At 44.4% G+C, this 17,467-nt stretch overlaps 1 protein-coding gene across 3 annotated transcripts in view; it reads right to left on the reverse strand.

The window, feature by feature from the left end:
- Nucleotides 1-17,467, reverse strand: part of LOC8053929 (isoleucine--tRNA ligase, mitochondrial) — a 62,768-nt gene that overhangs the window by 11,311 nt on the left and 33,990 nt on the right. For all 3 annotated transcript variants that reach the window (XM_040216302.3, XM_040216303.3, XM_040216304.1), the window contains 7 exons: nt 16,669-16,908; nt 15,328-15,482; nt 11,859-11,961; nt 9,205-9,298; nt 7,532-7,637; nt 6,182-6,284; nt 4,046-4,174 (listed from right to left, as the gene is read on the reverse strand). In XM_040216302.3, coding sequence (XP_040072236.1) covers nt 4,046-4,174; nt 6,182-6,284; nt 7,532-7,637; nt 9,205-9,298; nt 11,859-11,961; nt 15,328-15,482; nt 16,669-16,908 — 930 coding nt within the window. The remainder of the gene's footprint in view (nt 1-4,045; nt 4,175-6,181; nt 6,285-7,531; nt 7,638-9,204; nt 9,299-11,858; nt 11,962-15,327; nt 15,483-16,668; nt 16,909-17,467) is intronic.

Raw genomic sequence — 17,467 nt, forward strand, 5'->3', positions numbered from 1 at the left:
TTTTAAAGTTTTGGTTGTCCCGCCATGTTCTCATGTTCTCAATGTATTTAAAAGCCGCTTAACTCGAACGGTGTTTTTGTGTAATTCACGCTTCTTGTTCTCGCGGCGCCATTGAGAGCGCTTCTTACCGAGCATCGGCGCACTGCGAATAAGCAACTCTTGCGGAGCTCGCTTCCACGGGTGTCGTTACTTTGCAATGCACCAGTGCTCGGCAAGAAGTCTAGCCAATGGGGGTAATAGTCCACAAAGGACAACCTTTTTGCTAGATGAACAAACTTAATTTTGTTTCGAGGTGTCACACTGTCTAACAGTCCACGATAGAAAACATTTTTGTCTATCACAGACATCTCGCATATTTTACGAATGTCTCAAGTGTGGCCTACCTGCTTGCGATTAGTAGGCCTGTGTAGAGCAAATCATGAAGTATCTACTTTGTATGTGAGCCATCCATATAACAAATCACAATTTTATCTTGCATCATACAGTCAAATCTCGTTAATTCCAACTCAAGGGTGACAGAAAATTAGTTTGAATAAAGCAAAGTTTGAATTACTGGGAGTTTCCTCCCATAGAGACACATAGGATGGCACCTGCATGTTAGTTTGAATTATCCACAAGTTTGAATTAAGAGAGTTTGAATTATTGAGATTCGACTGTATTTAGACAAATTCCTGATAAATCAAATTTCTGAAAATTCAAACAAAATTCGTGGCTTCCTGGAGTTTGAATTCATCAGAGCCTACCGTAAATGGATTGATAAGGGGAGTTGATGCCCCAGTAGCGATCTATAAACTCGCACACGACTCGCATTCCCTCGTTCCAAACACGGTGGTCAGGCTGCAATTCGAGACGTTAGTTCAAAATTTGAATACTCGGACAGATTAGCACCGTGGTATCTGGTACTCCGACCGGCATGTCTGCCGTCCTATAGCACTCGTGCATCCAACGAAAATGTTTCATCATGGCGACAAACGACGTCACGGGAACCAGGGTGTCGTACGGTTAGATGCAACGATTCTGGCAGTCGATCATAGAAGTTATGGTGAAAACAATGGCGGTGTTGCCGTCGTCGTGGTGTACGGCAAAAGCGGTTTCGTACACATTAATCAAAAAGAAGTAATCGACTATGATTACTCTCAACTGAAAAGCGTTTAAGGGGGGACACTACCCAGAAAAAGAATTTCTGCAAAAAAAGGTTGATTTTGAAAAATGCCATATTCACATCCACCAACATCTAGAGAGTACAGTGTAGACCGCATATAACGTATGTCGCGGGAGTCGCGAAAATCCGCACTATAAGCGGTACCGCGCTATAACCAAAACATCAATTTTTCAGGCCAAAATACATGCCATGAGACAACTTACCTTTGTAAAAGAATTTATTTTATGTTAGATGAAAAATAAAGCTTAGTTTGAGGAAAGCCTTTATTTCACCGGACTAGTACGGTTCTGTCTCAAGTGTGTCACACATTTTGAAAGAAATGAGCGGCTTTTGCCTGGCGTAGCCTTGTAACGGCGTCGCGGGTTGCGGACGGACGTTGCAAGCGTTCAGGATTGCTAACCCTAATCACTTTTCTCCGGAGATGAAAACGCGTGAAAATTCGCATCCTTCATACGGTACGCGCCAGTAATACCTTGAACTTGAGCACACGCATGAAATGCGCCAAATAAGAAATCCGGGCGATGTTCGAGGACACAAATGCTTAGAAATCACCACTGTAGTCGAAGTAAACAAACACGACAACACGGGCGTTTTTGCCGTCTTGAGAGCGCCGCCACGACATCGCCGCACGTGCAGGTGGATTTTCCCTTCTAGTACGTGCTGGGTTATCATAGCGAGACACAACGAAAATTCAAAGTCAAGGATAGCGCTTTTACGCGGAACGATGAGATGAACGTCATCTACGACGACGATCACGACCGACGCCATGTTTGCGGATAGAAGCAGCCGACCCGCGACCAGCATGCAACGCGCGCGAACACTTCTCCTCGACCTGCGATTGGTCTGTCGATGCGGTTGTTTGTTTCCAACACAGCGGAGGCAGCGGAGGGACGCACGCACGTGAACACCACGCGAGTGCGTCCCTCCGTCGCTATGGCAACGGAAGCCTCTCTCTTCGCTTCTCCCCGCTAGTTCGATCGAGCAACCTCCTTGCCCCGCGAGTGCGGCTTGCTTGCGGCTCGCGCCGTCAGCGCCGTTATCTAGTGTCGCACAGGGAAGCGTGCTCGCTGCTCCGGTCGTCGGCGCGGTCGGCAGCTGTGCCAGAAACCGCGCTATAACCGGTAATACCCTTCGCGCGCCTGCATTTTAAGCGGTATGTAATTACATGGAGTTCTATGGGAGGCGAACCGGTGGTTTAAAAAAGCCGCGTTATACCCGGTCCTGCACTATAAGCGGTTACGTTGTAAGTGGTCTATACTGTATTCCCAGGAAGTTTCATTAGTTTACACTGTATAGTTAATTTTTTATAAATTATTTTCGGTCCACCGATGCTGAAGGAAAGATAGAGGTTGGAGCATTTTGAACACATTTTTCTCCATTCCACTTTTAGGGGCAAAGCTCCTTAGGGGCTAGCCATGTTCGTATGTCCGTCCGCCATTGGGTGCACATGCTCCTGCTCGTGAGCTCACGTGCTCCCATGCTCGTGTAGAGCAAAAAAAAAAAAACAACCGCATATCCACGTGGTGACTGATGTTGATTGGGGCGAAGCTCTGGTGGTCCTCGTCTGCGTAGACGGTGAGCCGCAGCAAGCCGAGCCTTTCGTTCCTTTTCATCCATGTCAAAAAGAGAATGCGTGGTATGGAACGTGGTTTACGCATTTGAGCATTTGACCGCAGCGTGACATGGATGAAAACGAACGAAAGGCTCGGCATGCTCCGGCTCAGCGTCTAAGCAGACAAGCACCACCAGAGCTTCGCCCCAATCAACATCATTCACCAGGTGGAGATGCGGTTGTCTTTTTTTTGGCATAAATTTCACTTTAGGAAAACTATAGTTTTGTTATTACATAACTTGGATTCATTTTTATGAGTTTTTTCGGGCTGAAATTTTAAGGGGAAGGTAACTATGAGCTTGTATTTTTTTATTTTTATCATTTTTCATGCTCAAGAACTAAAATTTTGGACAAAGAATGGAAATCTAAAAAACAGTATTTGTGTTTATGTGGTTTTTTGTCATGAAAGACGGCATAATATAGAAATATAGCTCCATAGTTATCTGCTCTGAACTGTCCTAAAGCAAGATAACATATGAAAACAACAAATTTGTAAGTAATTTCAAAATGATAGTTTTCCTATGCACACACGCCCACTTTTATCTTTGAACATTTGCAATTTTTTGTGTACTTCACCCAGGTTAACAAAGCTTGGCAGAAATATTCTCAACATCAACAGAAACAAGCCCTGTAAATGGCACTTAAATCAGACAAATGGTTTAAACATTCAATTTTTCGGGTAGTGTCCCCCTTAATTAGATTACATGAGAGGAAAAGTAATTGGCCGTTACTTAAAGGTAACTGTTACTTTTCCGATTACTACAGCAAATTCTCAAAACAAGATTTTTCGGTCAGTCTACTGGTCTTTCTCACCGTCTGCTATTGGCTTAGAAACATCGAGTTAATTCGCCAATTTTGATAAACCACCCTCCTGTCTGAGACTCGGTTCGAGGATTTCTTTTATAGGAAATTCGTACAAAGGGCACCATTAGAAAGGAGAGGAAAAAATAGTAATGTTTACAAGTAATTTTAGAAGTTCCAAAAGTAACCGGATTAATCCTGCGATTACTGCACCTAATAAATTTACTCAAATGATTGCAAATTTTTCTTAGAAAAGTAATAGATTACATGTAATTTGATTACTTGTAACGAGCACCGTACAAGTCTGGGCAGAAGCCATGGCAAAAATGGCGTCTGCTGCATCCGCCTTCGCTGTCGCGCCACCGGCAGGATCGCGACAGGCAATCCTGCTGGCACTGGTTGGAAATCGGGAGCACATTCCAAAGGTTCACGCGCCACACACGATGTGTAGCTACGCTTTCACGCCTCACCTTGGTGACGTTCTCTCGACACTCTGCGATGACGTGCGTAGAGATGGCCACATTGTCATTGCTGCTGGCGTGCATTGCGACCCACCACCGAAGCACATCAACACCGTATGCAGGTTCCTTGTCAAGATTCTGAAAATCATGTTTTTATTATTCGACGGCTCTTCAGTGCCTCCACTTCTAAAGATCATAAGCATTTATTTATAGAAAACAATATATGCCATTATGCCACGTCTCAGACCCTCGGGCATAGTACTTTCACGCCGTTCTGTCCGGAGACAAAAATACTTGTTTTGAGAAGGAAGGCTCTCGGAAATTCGTGGTTGTATTTTGACCCGTCCAATCAAACCTTCATATGCAGAATTGTGTTTTGGAAAAGATGCAGTGGATTTAAACTCCAATCTCAGCCATCCAGGCATGTGACACCATGTCAGTGTTGCCACGTCCTCCCTTAATACCTTTTTTTTTTCTTTTTTCTTTTTTAGTTTTTACAGTTGGCAAATTTTTTTTTAAAAGACTCGGAATCGTCCCTGCTGCCTCTTTAATTATCTTCTTTTTTTTTTCTTTTTTCCTTTCACAGCTGCATTGTGTGGCCAGCAGAGCTCGCAGTGCAGGTGTTTGGCAGCTGGCCAACTCTCTTCTAGGCTAGGTCAAAGTTAGCTTCAGTAAGAATGCAATTCTGCACTAAAAGGCCAGAAACTGAAGTCACTAAGTAGCCAAGACATGACTTTCTTTCAGACCCCTCTATAAAGCCATCACATCATCTATTTGTTTATTTTCATCATTTGACGCTTCTGTATGTGCCATGTGCCAGCATTCTGTCACACAGAGCTTAATAGTTTTGAGATGGCTTCGAGAAAAGACTGCATTTTGGATCGGTGCTAGAAAACTCTGATGATGCCTTCTTGGTTTGCTACAGATTGTTTCAGCAAGCAGAGAGACAGAAAGTGCCTCCCCCGCTTTTCGTTAACCAAGTCGGTGAAAGCAAATAAAAACTAGCAATACTAATTCGACACAATAATCTGGCCACTACTATATTAAAAAACAAACAATACAAAAAAACACAGACAAAGAGGAGACAAACGTACCAAAGCACTTTTTTTGCACCGTTGATTTTTAATAATGGTCTACTAGCTACCCCCAATCATGAAGACTTGTCAACGATGCATCCTCAGTATTAGCTGTAGCTTATCTAGGGGATTTATTAATGGGAGTCATTTACAAATTATTTTTAGGGGGGACATTACCTGGGGATGGTCAACTTTCGGCGTGATGTTTTCGGCTGGTGTTTGCAGCCATATAGAAGGAGGGCATGCAAAGCTTCAGCCCTGAGGAACAGTTTTATACCCTCAGAATGAAGAAAAGCATACCTTTGAATGGAATCTGCTTAATAAATCTATCGCTGAGAAATGGTGTTGATAACCACATATTTTTCTGGTGGAATGCATTGCTGGTTACTATGAAAAGAAATTTCAGAAAATATGCATTTGCAAATAAAAAAAAATTTATGAAGAACTTTTTTTTTTACATTTACCAAGTTTTGCAAGTTACAATTCTTCATAATAAAGGAACATAAAAATGCAAAATCTAAGTTCCTTGTAACCGGCTCCATAACATTTCGGCATATAAGCCGCAAATACTAAGTCTCTCCATAGTTTCATACTGAAACAATAGTTTTATTAAGGTGGGGTTTATGCCAAAAAGTAAATTAGAGAAAAATGCATTCAAAGTGCTCGAACCTCTACCTTTTCTTTAACATTAATAAACTGAAAATAATTTATAAAAAAAAAAAAAAAAAACTATGCACTGTATACAAATAAAACTCTAGATGTTTACAAAATCAACTTTTTTGCAGAATTTTTTTTACGGGTAGTGTCCCCCATTTAACTTCATATTTATGAGAAATGTATGTATGTTATGAGAAATATGAGAAATGTACTTTCTCATATTCATGCCTTTTTTGAAAGCCTGGGCCAGAAGTGGATACATAGTACTTGGGGAACAAACCATGGAAGCCCCCAGAAAAGTTAGCTAACAATTCAGACTTATCGTTTTGCCTGCCGACACAAAGCCAAGAGCTCCAAACTTGTAAGATGGTACATGCAGAAGCAGCCCTTTAGACTAAGAAAAAACACATGCCTTTCCCCCTTTTGTGATCTTTACTGGGTCGACGACATTCCCGAGCGATTTGGACATCTTCCTTCCCTTAGAGTCCAGCGTGAAGCCGTGCATATACAGCTGCCTGCGAGGTTTGCAAAAATAAAATGTTTCACAAACAGTGAACACAGTCGAGGTAATATTTATGGGCAAGAAGCAGCATCATCAACAAAGGTGTAGCAGTTCATCCGCTAACATCGCAAGACAAGGTTTGAGCTGAAGACCCCCTTTTACAATGGTCAAAACTATTGCATTGATGGGATGAAGATCTGCCATGCAAGAATCGAGCCACATCCACTTAGGGCAGACTGCGAAGCAAACCGACGTTGGCCAAAAAGTATTTGGAGAGACTGACGAAAAGCGACTACAGCTGATCAAATCCAAGATCGAACTGATCCGGCTTTTTAATTCCACGCAATTTTCTTCTTTTCCCAGTGGCTATCGCCACAAGTAAGATCAACTGAACTAGTCATCTGCTATGTCTACACACAAGTACACTAGATGTCGCCCCCGAAGCTGCTCGCGAGACATTCCTTTTCACCGTACAAGAGTTTGGTTCACGGTATGTGCGATCCACAACTCCTCTTCACTTAACAGCAAAGTTGAACTGCCGCTGTGTTCTGACCAAGGACCATTGCAGTGACTACAAGCCAGCATGCTGGTACCCTCGTTCAACGTCACACAAATTGTTCAATCCAGTGCAAGTACTTTACACAAATCGTGTCCAACATAGTGTCAGCATTTCGGATCAAACTGTCCAACCTAGTGCCAGTGCCTCACATGAGCCAAGTTCAACCTACTGCCAGTAGCTAAAAATTAACCATGTTCAACTTAATGTCACTACCTCAAAAACAAGTCATGCTCAAACTAGTGTCAGTGCCTTAACATGAGCCATGTTCGACATAGTGCCAGTAGCTAAAAATTAACCATGTTCAATTTAGCAACAATACTGCGAGGTATGAATCATTTTTAACCTGGTGTCAGTACCTCAACACAAACCACAGTGGCATTAGATTGAACATGGTTTGTTTTGAGGTACTGGTACTGGGTTGAAGGGTCTGTTTGGTGTGTCCTACATCAAACCGGCCCTTCAATTTAGTGCCAGTACCTGAAAACAAAAAAAAAACTATGTTCAACCTAGTGTCAGTACCTAAAACAAACCATTTGACCTGGTAATATCTCCAAAATAACTGCAGTACTAGGTGTTAGTACCTCCAAATGAACCACATCTTGCTCTTACACTAAAAAAAAGAAAAAAAGACAAAGATGTTTACAAATTTTGGAGTAAAAGCCCCAGCAATTTTTCAAAAGATTGATGCACACGATACATACTTGTAGGGGGCTTGACCCCTGAGGGCCACGCTGGTGATGAGTGCGGACTGAAACCAACCCCGCACCTGGTCCTGACCCTCCAAGTAGAGCTGAGACTGCTGGGGCTCTGGGGGTAGCAGTACTGTGAGTCAGTTCTATCAACAGAATCACAGAAAGTGTTTATTCGAATATCATCAACAAAAAGATAGTACTGGGCTGTCAAAAAAAGAATTTAGAACTGTGCCCAGTCATAAGAGGTCATTGTTGACAGACTACTAATTTTAGTAGTAGTCTGTCAACCATAAGTGCAGCACTTTTCATTTTTGTAATAATATAGTAGTATAATATAGAAGTAAAAACAAAACAGCCCACTTGTCAGCCACAGCCGACGCCTGTCAGTACACCAATTGCAGTCGTCTAATTACTCACTTTCCTCCTCGGATGAGCTCTAAAAACAGGTTTGGAAACATTAATAGTAATTATCCACAAACACGGATCAGTCATGTCGATTACATAGGCTGTCTGTCCACAATGGTGAATCAGGCTGCACCTTTTCGAAACGCCACAGGAAGGAACTGGCGAGAAGAAATGACAATCAAACAAGAGATCTGCACAGTATACCCTCTTCATTCCTAAGCTGACAGTGCAGCGGAAGCTACATGCTCGTCAGACCAGTCATACGTCTATCTTTTGCCACATGATCATGCCAGATGATCAGCAGAGATCAGATTCGCCACATGATCAGCAGAGAGAGCAGGGTCAGGTGATGAAAGTGATAAAGTGATGTGATGGACAGGTACAGTCAACGTGCACCTCACACTGTCGGCTTAGCGGTAGACAAAATGTAGACAGGGCAACTGCCGTTGAGCTGCTCTAGTAAAGCAGGTGGCTCCAGGGGATCAGGCGTAACAAGGAATGCTACCACCAGAGCACTCCAGCAAAAGGAATTCAAGGCAGACTAGCAGTTCATTTCTTGCCCACGGGTGATGGGCAAAGGCCAGCACAGTGCCAGCACCTACCTCTCCGGTGAAAGGGCACAAGCTATCGCCGAGTGTCAGATGCACCGTTATCTGTAGCTAGATCCATGGCACGCACCTCATCGTAGCATTCGACCCCTCGTCCCCTTATACACCAAAACCCTCCGTGGGCCTCAAAAACCTCTGTTGCGAGGCTCTATTCTTCCAAGCTGAAAAGTAGACTAGCCCGGCTAGCCCAACGTTCGTAGTGTTAAAAGAGCACGCGACGCTGCGCATGGCATTCCCACGTGCTTTGCCCGACGAGCCGACACCGTGTAGGTGATGACCGCCTTGTCAAGATGTACAACTGTAGCCCACTGCAGGTACCCAGATTTGCGTTTGAGTGTTGTCGAATGCATTGTGCCCACTTGTGGCCGCTTACAACGAGAGAATGCGCTGACGCCATCTGTCGAAAAGCCCTCAGACACTTTGAATTTGCTTAATTTTCTCACTTTTTACACATCATTCTTTTACTGTGGGCTCGAAATATTTCTGACGATATTACGAGCGACCGTTTCTCGTTAATAGTGTATAGGTTCAACCTCACAAGGGCAGCAAAACGTTAGTGTGGGCACACTGCACTCGGTTACGTGCCTCAAGCGAAACATGTGAACTAGTTTTTAGTTGCGCACTAAATGCAGCTTAGAAGACTGGTCATCTTGAGGGTTCAGTCCTCACCGGGAAGAACGGCTCTCCAACTCAGTCCGCTGTCGAGCCAAATGTCCATTATGTCGTTGCCGCGTCGTAGCTCCGTTCCCGAGTCGAGCTTCAGCTGCGATGAAAACGAAACGAAAACCATGAAGATGCCGGCGTGGCCCGAACTGATGCCGCTTGACAGTGATTTGCGGCACCTTTGCTGTATATTCCGGCAGACCTTTGCAAGTTTAAAGCCTCTGTAAGCTGCTGGTGTTCACATACTCTAGAACTAGCAAAAACTTGGCGCACTATGGTTTCCATACCGGAAGCAAAACGTCTCCCTACCTGGTGCACTTTTTTAATAGAAGACAGCGAGATTTGAATGATTATTCGAGGATATAGCTGATGTGCAATGGCTGTACGATTCTATAGACATATACACAAGCAGGCTCATTTCTGTTGGTTAGAGTTCCTCAATGTTGCTCGCCGGCTGCACCTTGCTAGAGCGGCGACATAATTTGGGACGGCGAGTGCCACCTTTTCAGCAAATCAAGTGAAAGTGAGGAATAAACACCTTTGGTGTGCAATAAAAAAAAATAATTTTCAAGAGCTATTTTTTTATTTTGTGAATTGTCAGACTTGCTTTTGCATGGAGGGCCAATGGAGCATAAACAACTGTTCTCAGTCAGCATGGTTTGCTTATCTCCCGCTCTAGCCAACTAACCCCATTTCGGCCAAAGTCACCATTGGCCAGGGCACTGCGATTACTAGAAGAAAGCTCTCTTTCCGTGTTTTCGAAAAAAAAAAAAAAAAAAAGGAAATAGAGTTAAAAATAGGAATGCGTCATCATTCGGGGTTGGGGCATATCTTGGGATATTACGGTACTGCGTGCACACAGAAACCGTATGTAAAGAAATGATCCAAAGACAAGTCCTTTATGTACCCTATGCCACATTGTTATAGCTTTGTAACCGTCTGTAGTCACGGAAAGGATGGGAACAGTAGGACGTCTCTCTTGAACACTAGGCCTCCGGCACACGTCCATTGCCTTCCGCCGTGCCTCGGCTGCACGTGCGCACACAAGACTCGCGAGATGCCGAAGCATTATCCGAGCTAGAAAGCTCGCACTGGAGGCGGGACAGCTGAAGGGCCCTCTATGCTCTTCTCATCCAGTCAATAGCAAAAACACTAGACCTTGAAAGAAAACAAAAATTTTTTTTACTTATTTAGAACAGGCATGTTTTAAAATAAATGTTTGTCGAAAAAAAAAACTTTCGGCCTTTCCACTCTGGTGAAGAAGAAAGAGCAGCAGAGCTCTCTTCTGTTCTGTTCTCGGAGGAGGCTTTGCAGGCGAGCGATTTCTGCTCTTGTTTCGCAAAAGAATCTGAAGCGCTTGACGCACACGGCGGTTGCGGACCCGTTTGCACTGCTGCGTATGGCGCCGCTCCTTCCGCACCCGGTCTTCTTTCCCCGAAGAAAAAGCATGCGGCCAACCCATCGTGAGTCCAAACCGAAACTGATAAGATCGTAGGAAACAGCGCGCAAAACAGACGAGGACGAAGAAGAAACACACGTGACGTGCGTTCCTTCATCCTTGTCTGTTTTTCACGCCGTTTCCTACGATGAGTTCCCGCCAACTCTCCCAACTATCCATTCTTCTATGATAGCTGCAAAGGTTGCCGCCATCTATGAGCGACGGCGGCAACCAGACTGGTTGCTTGGTTGCCGCCGTCGCTTATAGATGGCAGTAGCTGTCCAGAGGTTCGTGTAGGTTTGCGTCGACAGTTCTTTGGTACCGGACACAATCCTGGGGAACCTAGCCCTTAACAGCTCCGCTATAAAAATTCAAAAATTTTTGTCCAATATTTATGTTACAATAAGAATTTTTAGATCTGCAGGCGAAACCGAAATTGTACCCCTGTGGGATGATGACGATAGCGTTAACACCCAACTAGTGTGCGCACCGAGTTCGACGGACACTCAGAGCACTAGTTAGGTAAAAATGCTAACATCATCATCCCACAAAGGTGCAATTTCCATTTCGCCCACAAATCGAAAAATTTGTACAGTCTAACCTTGTTATAACAGACCAAGATTTCGGTCTGTTGTAAAAAGAGTATGTTGTATGTAGATATGAAGTAGAGTCAATGGTGCATAGAGGAAAACCAACCGAACTTCACAAATCGGTATGTTATATACATATGTCTGTTGTAACCAGGTCTGTTATAATAAGCTTAAACTGTATCGTAACAAAAATATTGGGGGGGGGGGGGATTATTTTCAGCAAACGTTTATTTGGGGGGGGGGGGGATTATTTTCAGCAAACGTTTATTTGGGGGGGGGGATTATTTTCAGCAAACGTTTATTTGGGGGGGGGGGGATTATTTTCAGCAAACGTTTATTTTGAGACATGCCTGTCATAACCAGGTAGAGAAAAAGAAGTCTTTTCTAGTTTTAGTGTTTTTTTAAGTGGCATTCTCCAAAACACAAGAAAAACGTTTAGGGAAGTTGGAGGCAGTCGGTTATTTATGTGTAAACTGGATGGACACCTTCAGAACTGCAAGTATGTAATTCCAAAGCAATTGGCTTCATGATAGAGAAGAGGAAACAAAGTTCTGTTAAGGCTTTTAAGTTTAGAAAAAAAGAAGAGTGTTTACACCTCAGTGCTGAAAACAGTTTAGAAAGAAGTCAAATACCTCACTGCGTAGGCTTTCCGGCACCAGTTCCTCGTTTGTAGCAGTCCACCAGATGTCAGACCCCTTTTCCATCACCAGGTTGCAAACGTGGTCAACGAACTTCCTGAAAGTCACAAAACCGCACTCAATTGGCATACGGTTAATTAGATCACTAGCACGATAACTACAAAGGGTGGCACAATGGCATTTCTGTTCCATGCAAGCTTCAATCCAGCCATTATCCTCTTTCACCCAAATCACCAGCCATTGTGAATGCGACGAGCATTCACAAAAGTCACAGGGTTGCAGTTGAGGCCGCGTATCCAATCCTGGGTTCATTTCTGACATACCGTGTTTGCACGATATGACATACCGTGTTTGCACTTTTTTTCACCAAAATTGGTGCCCAAAAATACATGCACGTTACAATCAAAACCAAAAGCCAAGACTCAGAAAGAAAAACGCAATACTTGGTGTAAGGTGGCTAGCCCCCATCCCCGTCATGACCGTTTGTTTACATTCACAATTTCACTATCCGTATCATGCGTATTCTCTCGCCTCTAGGACTCGTGTCTGCCGTCCTAAGATGAAAAAAGAAAAACAAAGTTAGACTAGGAGGCATTATTTTAACGAAAAGCCATCACGCTGGCGGGAAAAGATAACAACGGAGCAGCACCGCATGGCCTCGCAATCCCTGCGACCCGACAAGCTTGCAAAGTTGTTTGGAAGACGACCTTCCCAGAGGCGACGGTTGCGCACTCGTACAAGCGCAAGTGCAGCACCAAAAGGCTTTAGACAAAAACAAGGAATACCTTTGTGGACAGCGAAGAACCATTATCGAACTCGGACAATGGCGACTAGTGCACAATATTCATTTTTGTATTGGCGTGCGTTTCATAAAACCTGTTTAGGGGTATGTGTTCAGCCTTCCTTTTTTTTACCTGCACGGTACAATCGGCATCAAGTTATTTTTCAAATATTTGAGCGCTAAATATACCTCTGTGTAACAATCGGAGGATCGTTACAATCGTGCAAACACGGTATATACTATTTTTAACCTTAGTAGGCACAAACTTGCCCATATGCAAGTGAAAAAAAAATAGAAACTTGGAGGCTGCATACAAACCGAAGGCTTATACAAGATTACAAAACAAATTACAAGCTTTTGCTTCATTTTTTAACATGACAAAGTCAAATTAGACAAAGGTTCTAGTGCACCATCACAAAGCAGATGATAAAAAAATAGTTGACACAAAGACTAAAAATTGTAAAAAAAAATAAAAACTTTCAGCATTTCCACTCTGGTAAAGAAGGAAGACCAGCAAAGCTGGTCTTCCTTCTTTTCTTCAGATGATCTCAACGACCACTCTTGGACAACCTCAAGGATGACACCTTAGGACGACCTCAAGGACGATGTCTAGGAAGACCTCAAGGACGACTCCTAAGACGACCTCAAGGACGACGCCTAGAGGGCAACCTCAGGGACGACATCTAGACGACCTCAAGGACGACGCCTAAGACGACCTCAGGGACAACGTCAAGGACAACTTCTAGGACGATTTTGAAAACCACGTTTAGGACAACCTCAAGGACGACTTCTGGGACGACCTCGAGGATGACCTCGAGGACGACATCTAGGGCGACTTCAAGAATGACTTCTAGGACGACCTCAAGGACCACCTTTCGGACGACATCAAGGACGACCTTAAGGACGACCTCTAGGACGACTACAAGGACAACTTCTAAGACAACCTTGAGGACAACCTCTTGGACAATCTTGAGGACAACCTCAAGGACGACCTCAAGAACGACGTTTAGGACAGCCTCAAGGGTAACTTCTAGGACGACATCTAGGACGACGCCTAGAGAAATTCCATTCTGGTGAAAACCAGAGTGGAAAGGCTGAAAAGGTTGTCGCCATCTATGAGTAAGGCCGGCAAGCCCATTGTCTGGTTGCTGCCGTCGCTCATGGATGGCGGTAGCTGTCCAGAGTTCTGTGTCTACATTTCTTTGCGGGGAACACAATCCTGGGGAAACTAGCCCTGAACAGCTCCGCTGTAAGAGGAATGACTATCAAACTCTTAACATTGGGCTGAAGTGGACATCAATTGGTTGTGAGATGGCAAGGCTTGAAGTTGAAGTTGGATTGTTTCAAAAACCACTTACAGCCCAACTGGACATCAGGTGGAACCACTTCAAAGAAAGTGGGACCAGTTGCAGTCACAATGGTCCCACTTTAAAAACTGCTTGCAGCTCAAGTGGTCACAAGTGGGACCACTTGCAAGCTAGTGGGACCAGTAGCAGTCCAAGTGGTCCCACTTCAGAAACCACTTGCAGTCAAAAAGGTCACAAGTGGGACCACTTGAAAGCATTTGGACCATTTGAAATCCCATTTCATATTTCCACCTGGGATACATTTGAAATAAGACAAGGTAGGTGAAAAGGCCATCGACATGTATAGACAACACAAAAACCAGGCTGACACAATAACAGTCTCAAATGTAACAAACATTATGTTTTGCACTGCTGGCTACACGTTTCAGACAACAATGGTGCTTGTCCCACCTTCACCTTCTACCCTGGTCCCATGTTTCACCTCATTACACTTCATCTACCGGGTGATTCAAGGAGACGGCAGGCTCTTTAAATCGACCGAAAAATTCGGTTTCCTAACCTATCGCGCTACGACTTTGTGCAGCGTTGCCCACAGATGGTGCATTTTTTTTGTGAAATTTGCAAAGAGCGAACTTACCTGAGGAAAAAGTAAAGAAAGAAAAAGGCTTAGCTCCTAAGGAAACGCAGCGACGCCACCGGTCTGCAAACAACACGGCGCCGTTTCGCACGGGACACAAGAGATGGCGCAAGCAGTCGCGACGCCAACTGCCGCCAATGAACGAGCAGCTGATGCCGAGAGCCGGCGTATTTAGCAGAGAAGGAACTGCAGTTCCTTGTTGTTACCGCGCCTGTTTTTGTTTCTGCGACTGTCGCCGCCCGCGGAACGCGCTCCGCTTTTGAGTCGAAAAGATTGTCTGCTAAAGATGCTGGCTCTCGGCGCCGTATGCTCGTTCGTTGGCGGCGTTCGTTGTGCCATCTCTTGTGTCGCGTGCAAAACGGCGCCGTGTTGTTTGAAGACCGATGGCGTCGCTGCGTTTCCTTAGGAGCTAAGCCTTTTTCTCTCTTTACTTTTTCCTCAGGTAAGTTCGCTCTTTGCAAATTTTACAAAAAAAAAAATGCACCATCTGTAGGCTACGCTGCACAAAGTCGTAGCGCGATAGGTTAGAAAACCGAATTTTTCGGTCAATTTAAAGAGCCTGCCGTCTCCTTGAATCACCCGGTAGAAACATACAAGGTTCTAACACCACTGTATTTCTTTTTCGGTCTCAGGTTATGCTAGTCTATAGGATACAAAAATATGTCACTTATTTTTTTGCAATGACAAAAAAAACAGAGAAAAGAGGAGACATAGGTATTTATGCAGAAATTGCCTCACTTGGACGTGAACGGGCGCTCGCCGCTGAAAAGCACCGGGATTGGAACGCCCCAGTGGCGCTGCCTCGAGATGCACCAATGGGGTCGCTGCATCAACTGGTTCTCAAACATGAGACGAGCACTTTCGGGCCTGATTTCCACTCCCTTCAGGCACTCCTACAAAGAAAATATACGAGAAAAACAGTGCATTCCCCAAGAATGCTAGTTTGAATTAAATGCATCAGCCAAAGTAGATAGGCGTTTGTGGTGGTCACGGTAGTGCCCCAAAACAGCTGCTACAGGGGTGCTCCAGCAATGAGACCAAAACAGACTGTAAGATATAAGACATCAGTTAGTGTAAACTATACTCAGCATTCTTTTTGTGCAGTGTTGACAAGGATAGAGTGGCTTCCACAGTGCTGTAGCCCTGCACCAGGATGTGGCTTTCTCTTGCACCTTATTTGAATGCACTCTCATTCAAAGCCAATGGCAAATAAAGCCATGCAACGTGAAAGCAGAATTCGATGCTTAGCATGTTGCCTTGCACAATAAAAGAGCAATATTGCCATTAAACAGCAAAAATGTGTGGGAAAACAAAACAAAAAGTTATCCTTTAGCAAACAAGTTGTGAGGGGTCAACCTTTCATAACTACCATAAAATTCCATACAAGCACCTGCCCCAAGAAATTGCACATCCCATTGCTCCGGCTAAGTATCCACATGTTAAAGATACTGAGACATCATCCATTCCCACCAGACATCAGGCTATGTCCGACGGAAATCACATCATCCACGTTTTTCGATGTCAGTATCTGTGACAAGCGAGTTCGTAGTAGGTTCCCATGGGATTAGTGAGCTGTGGAACTCAAGTTTACCGAGTCTGCAATCCGCACGCACGGTATCGATTTTCATGACATGCAAGTTCCTGTGGGTTCCTGCATATTTATCACACTGGGAAACACGGAGGATCTGCTGTGTCCGTGATCTGCAGTATCCATTCCTTCGACATGCGACCTCACAGCGGGTTCCTGCACGTTTTTGTAGCACCACAGAACTCGAGCTTGACGTGTCTGCAATCTGCAGTATTGGTTTCCATGAGACGTAGTCCATAGTTGGTGATCCCTGTGTTTATCACTCATTTCTTTATAAAATTTTGCTGTCGCATCCTCGAAGAATGCCTACCCAATATTTTTCACCGTTCATCTCTTCACCACCGTGGGCATTCATTCGGGATTTCATTTTTAACTATCCAGCCATAACTAACAACTGGCCTAAAAGTGCATGCTTCGCACAACAGACAATCACATAAGAAATGAATTGTTCATTTTTTTTTTATACACACGTGTGCACGGCCAACTCTTACCAGGCATCGCCGCCTCAGGTTCTCGTCGAGGTTGATGAACCACTGCCGCGACGAACGCACGATGACGGGCTTCTTGCTGCGCCAGTCGTAAGGATAGCTGTGCGTGTAGACACCTCTGTGCAACACGCGGTTGCCCAGGGTTGTCAGCACCGCCTCGGAGCCCTCTGTCAGCACGCTGCGGCCTTTCAGTCCGTCCCCGGCGCCGGCCGTAAAGCAGCCTGCCTCGTCAACCAGGCATTCCTGGTTCAAACAACAAAGAAGCAATGAAGCAGTTGCCATTTATGTATCGAATTCGCTTGGCGCATCTGATACAGCCCAAAAAGAGTTCATTCAGTGACATCTTGTGCACATAGTTATCGACGGTTGTTTTGCCCAAAGACACTTCTGTAACTACGAACGCCTACTCCACAAATTAGGTCTTCAAGTTCTGTCTGTCAGAAGGCTGTCATACCATCTACCTACTTTCTTGTGCAAAATAATTCACAATGATATAGTCTCCGAGCTTGTGTGCTCGTTGAGTATTAATGCATCCGCTCGTTTGACAAAGAGTGCTCTTACTTTTAAAGCGCAGCTCTTAGGCGTAACCGCACTAAATTTAGCGGCAAAATTGACGTCACGCGATTTCAACACCAATTCAGTTCCCTGCTAAATTTAGTGGGGATTGAATTGGTGTTGAGGTCACATGACATCAATTTCCCCGCTAAATCTAGCAGAGAAAATGAGTTGGCTCATAGGTAATGTGACACCAAGTCATGTGACGTCATTCTCAGCGCTACATTTCGCAGGGAAACTGATTTGG

The sequence above is a fragment of the Ixodes scapularis genome, unplaced genomic scaffold (genome assembly GCF_016920785.2).
Source record: "Ixodes scapularis isolate PalLabHiFi unplaced genomic scaffold, ASM1692078v2 PGA_scaffold4__175_contigs__length_147842914, whole genome shotgun sequence".
Taxonomy (NCBI): Eukaryota; Metazoa; Arthropoda; class Arachnida; order Ixodida; family Ixodidae; genus Ixodes; species Ixodes scapularis.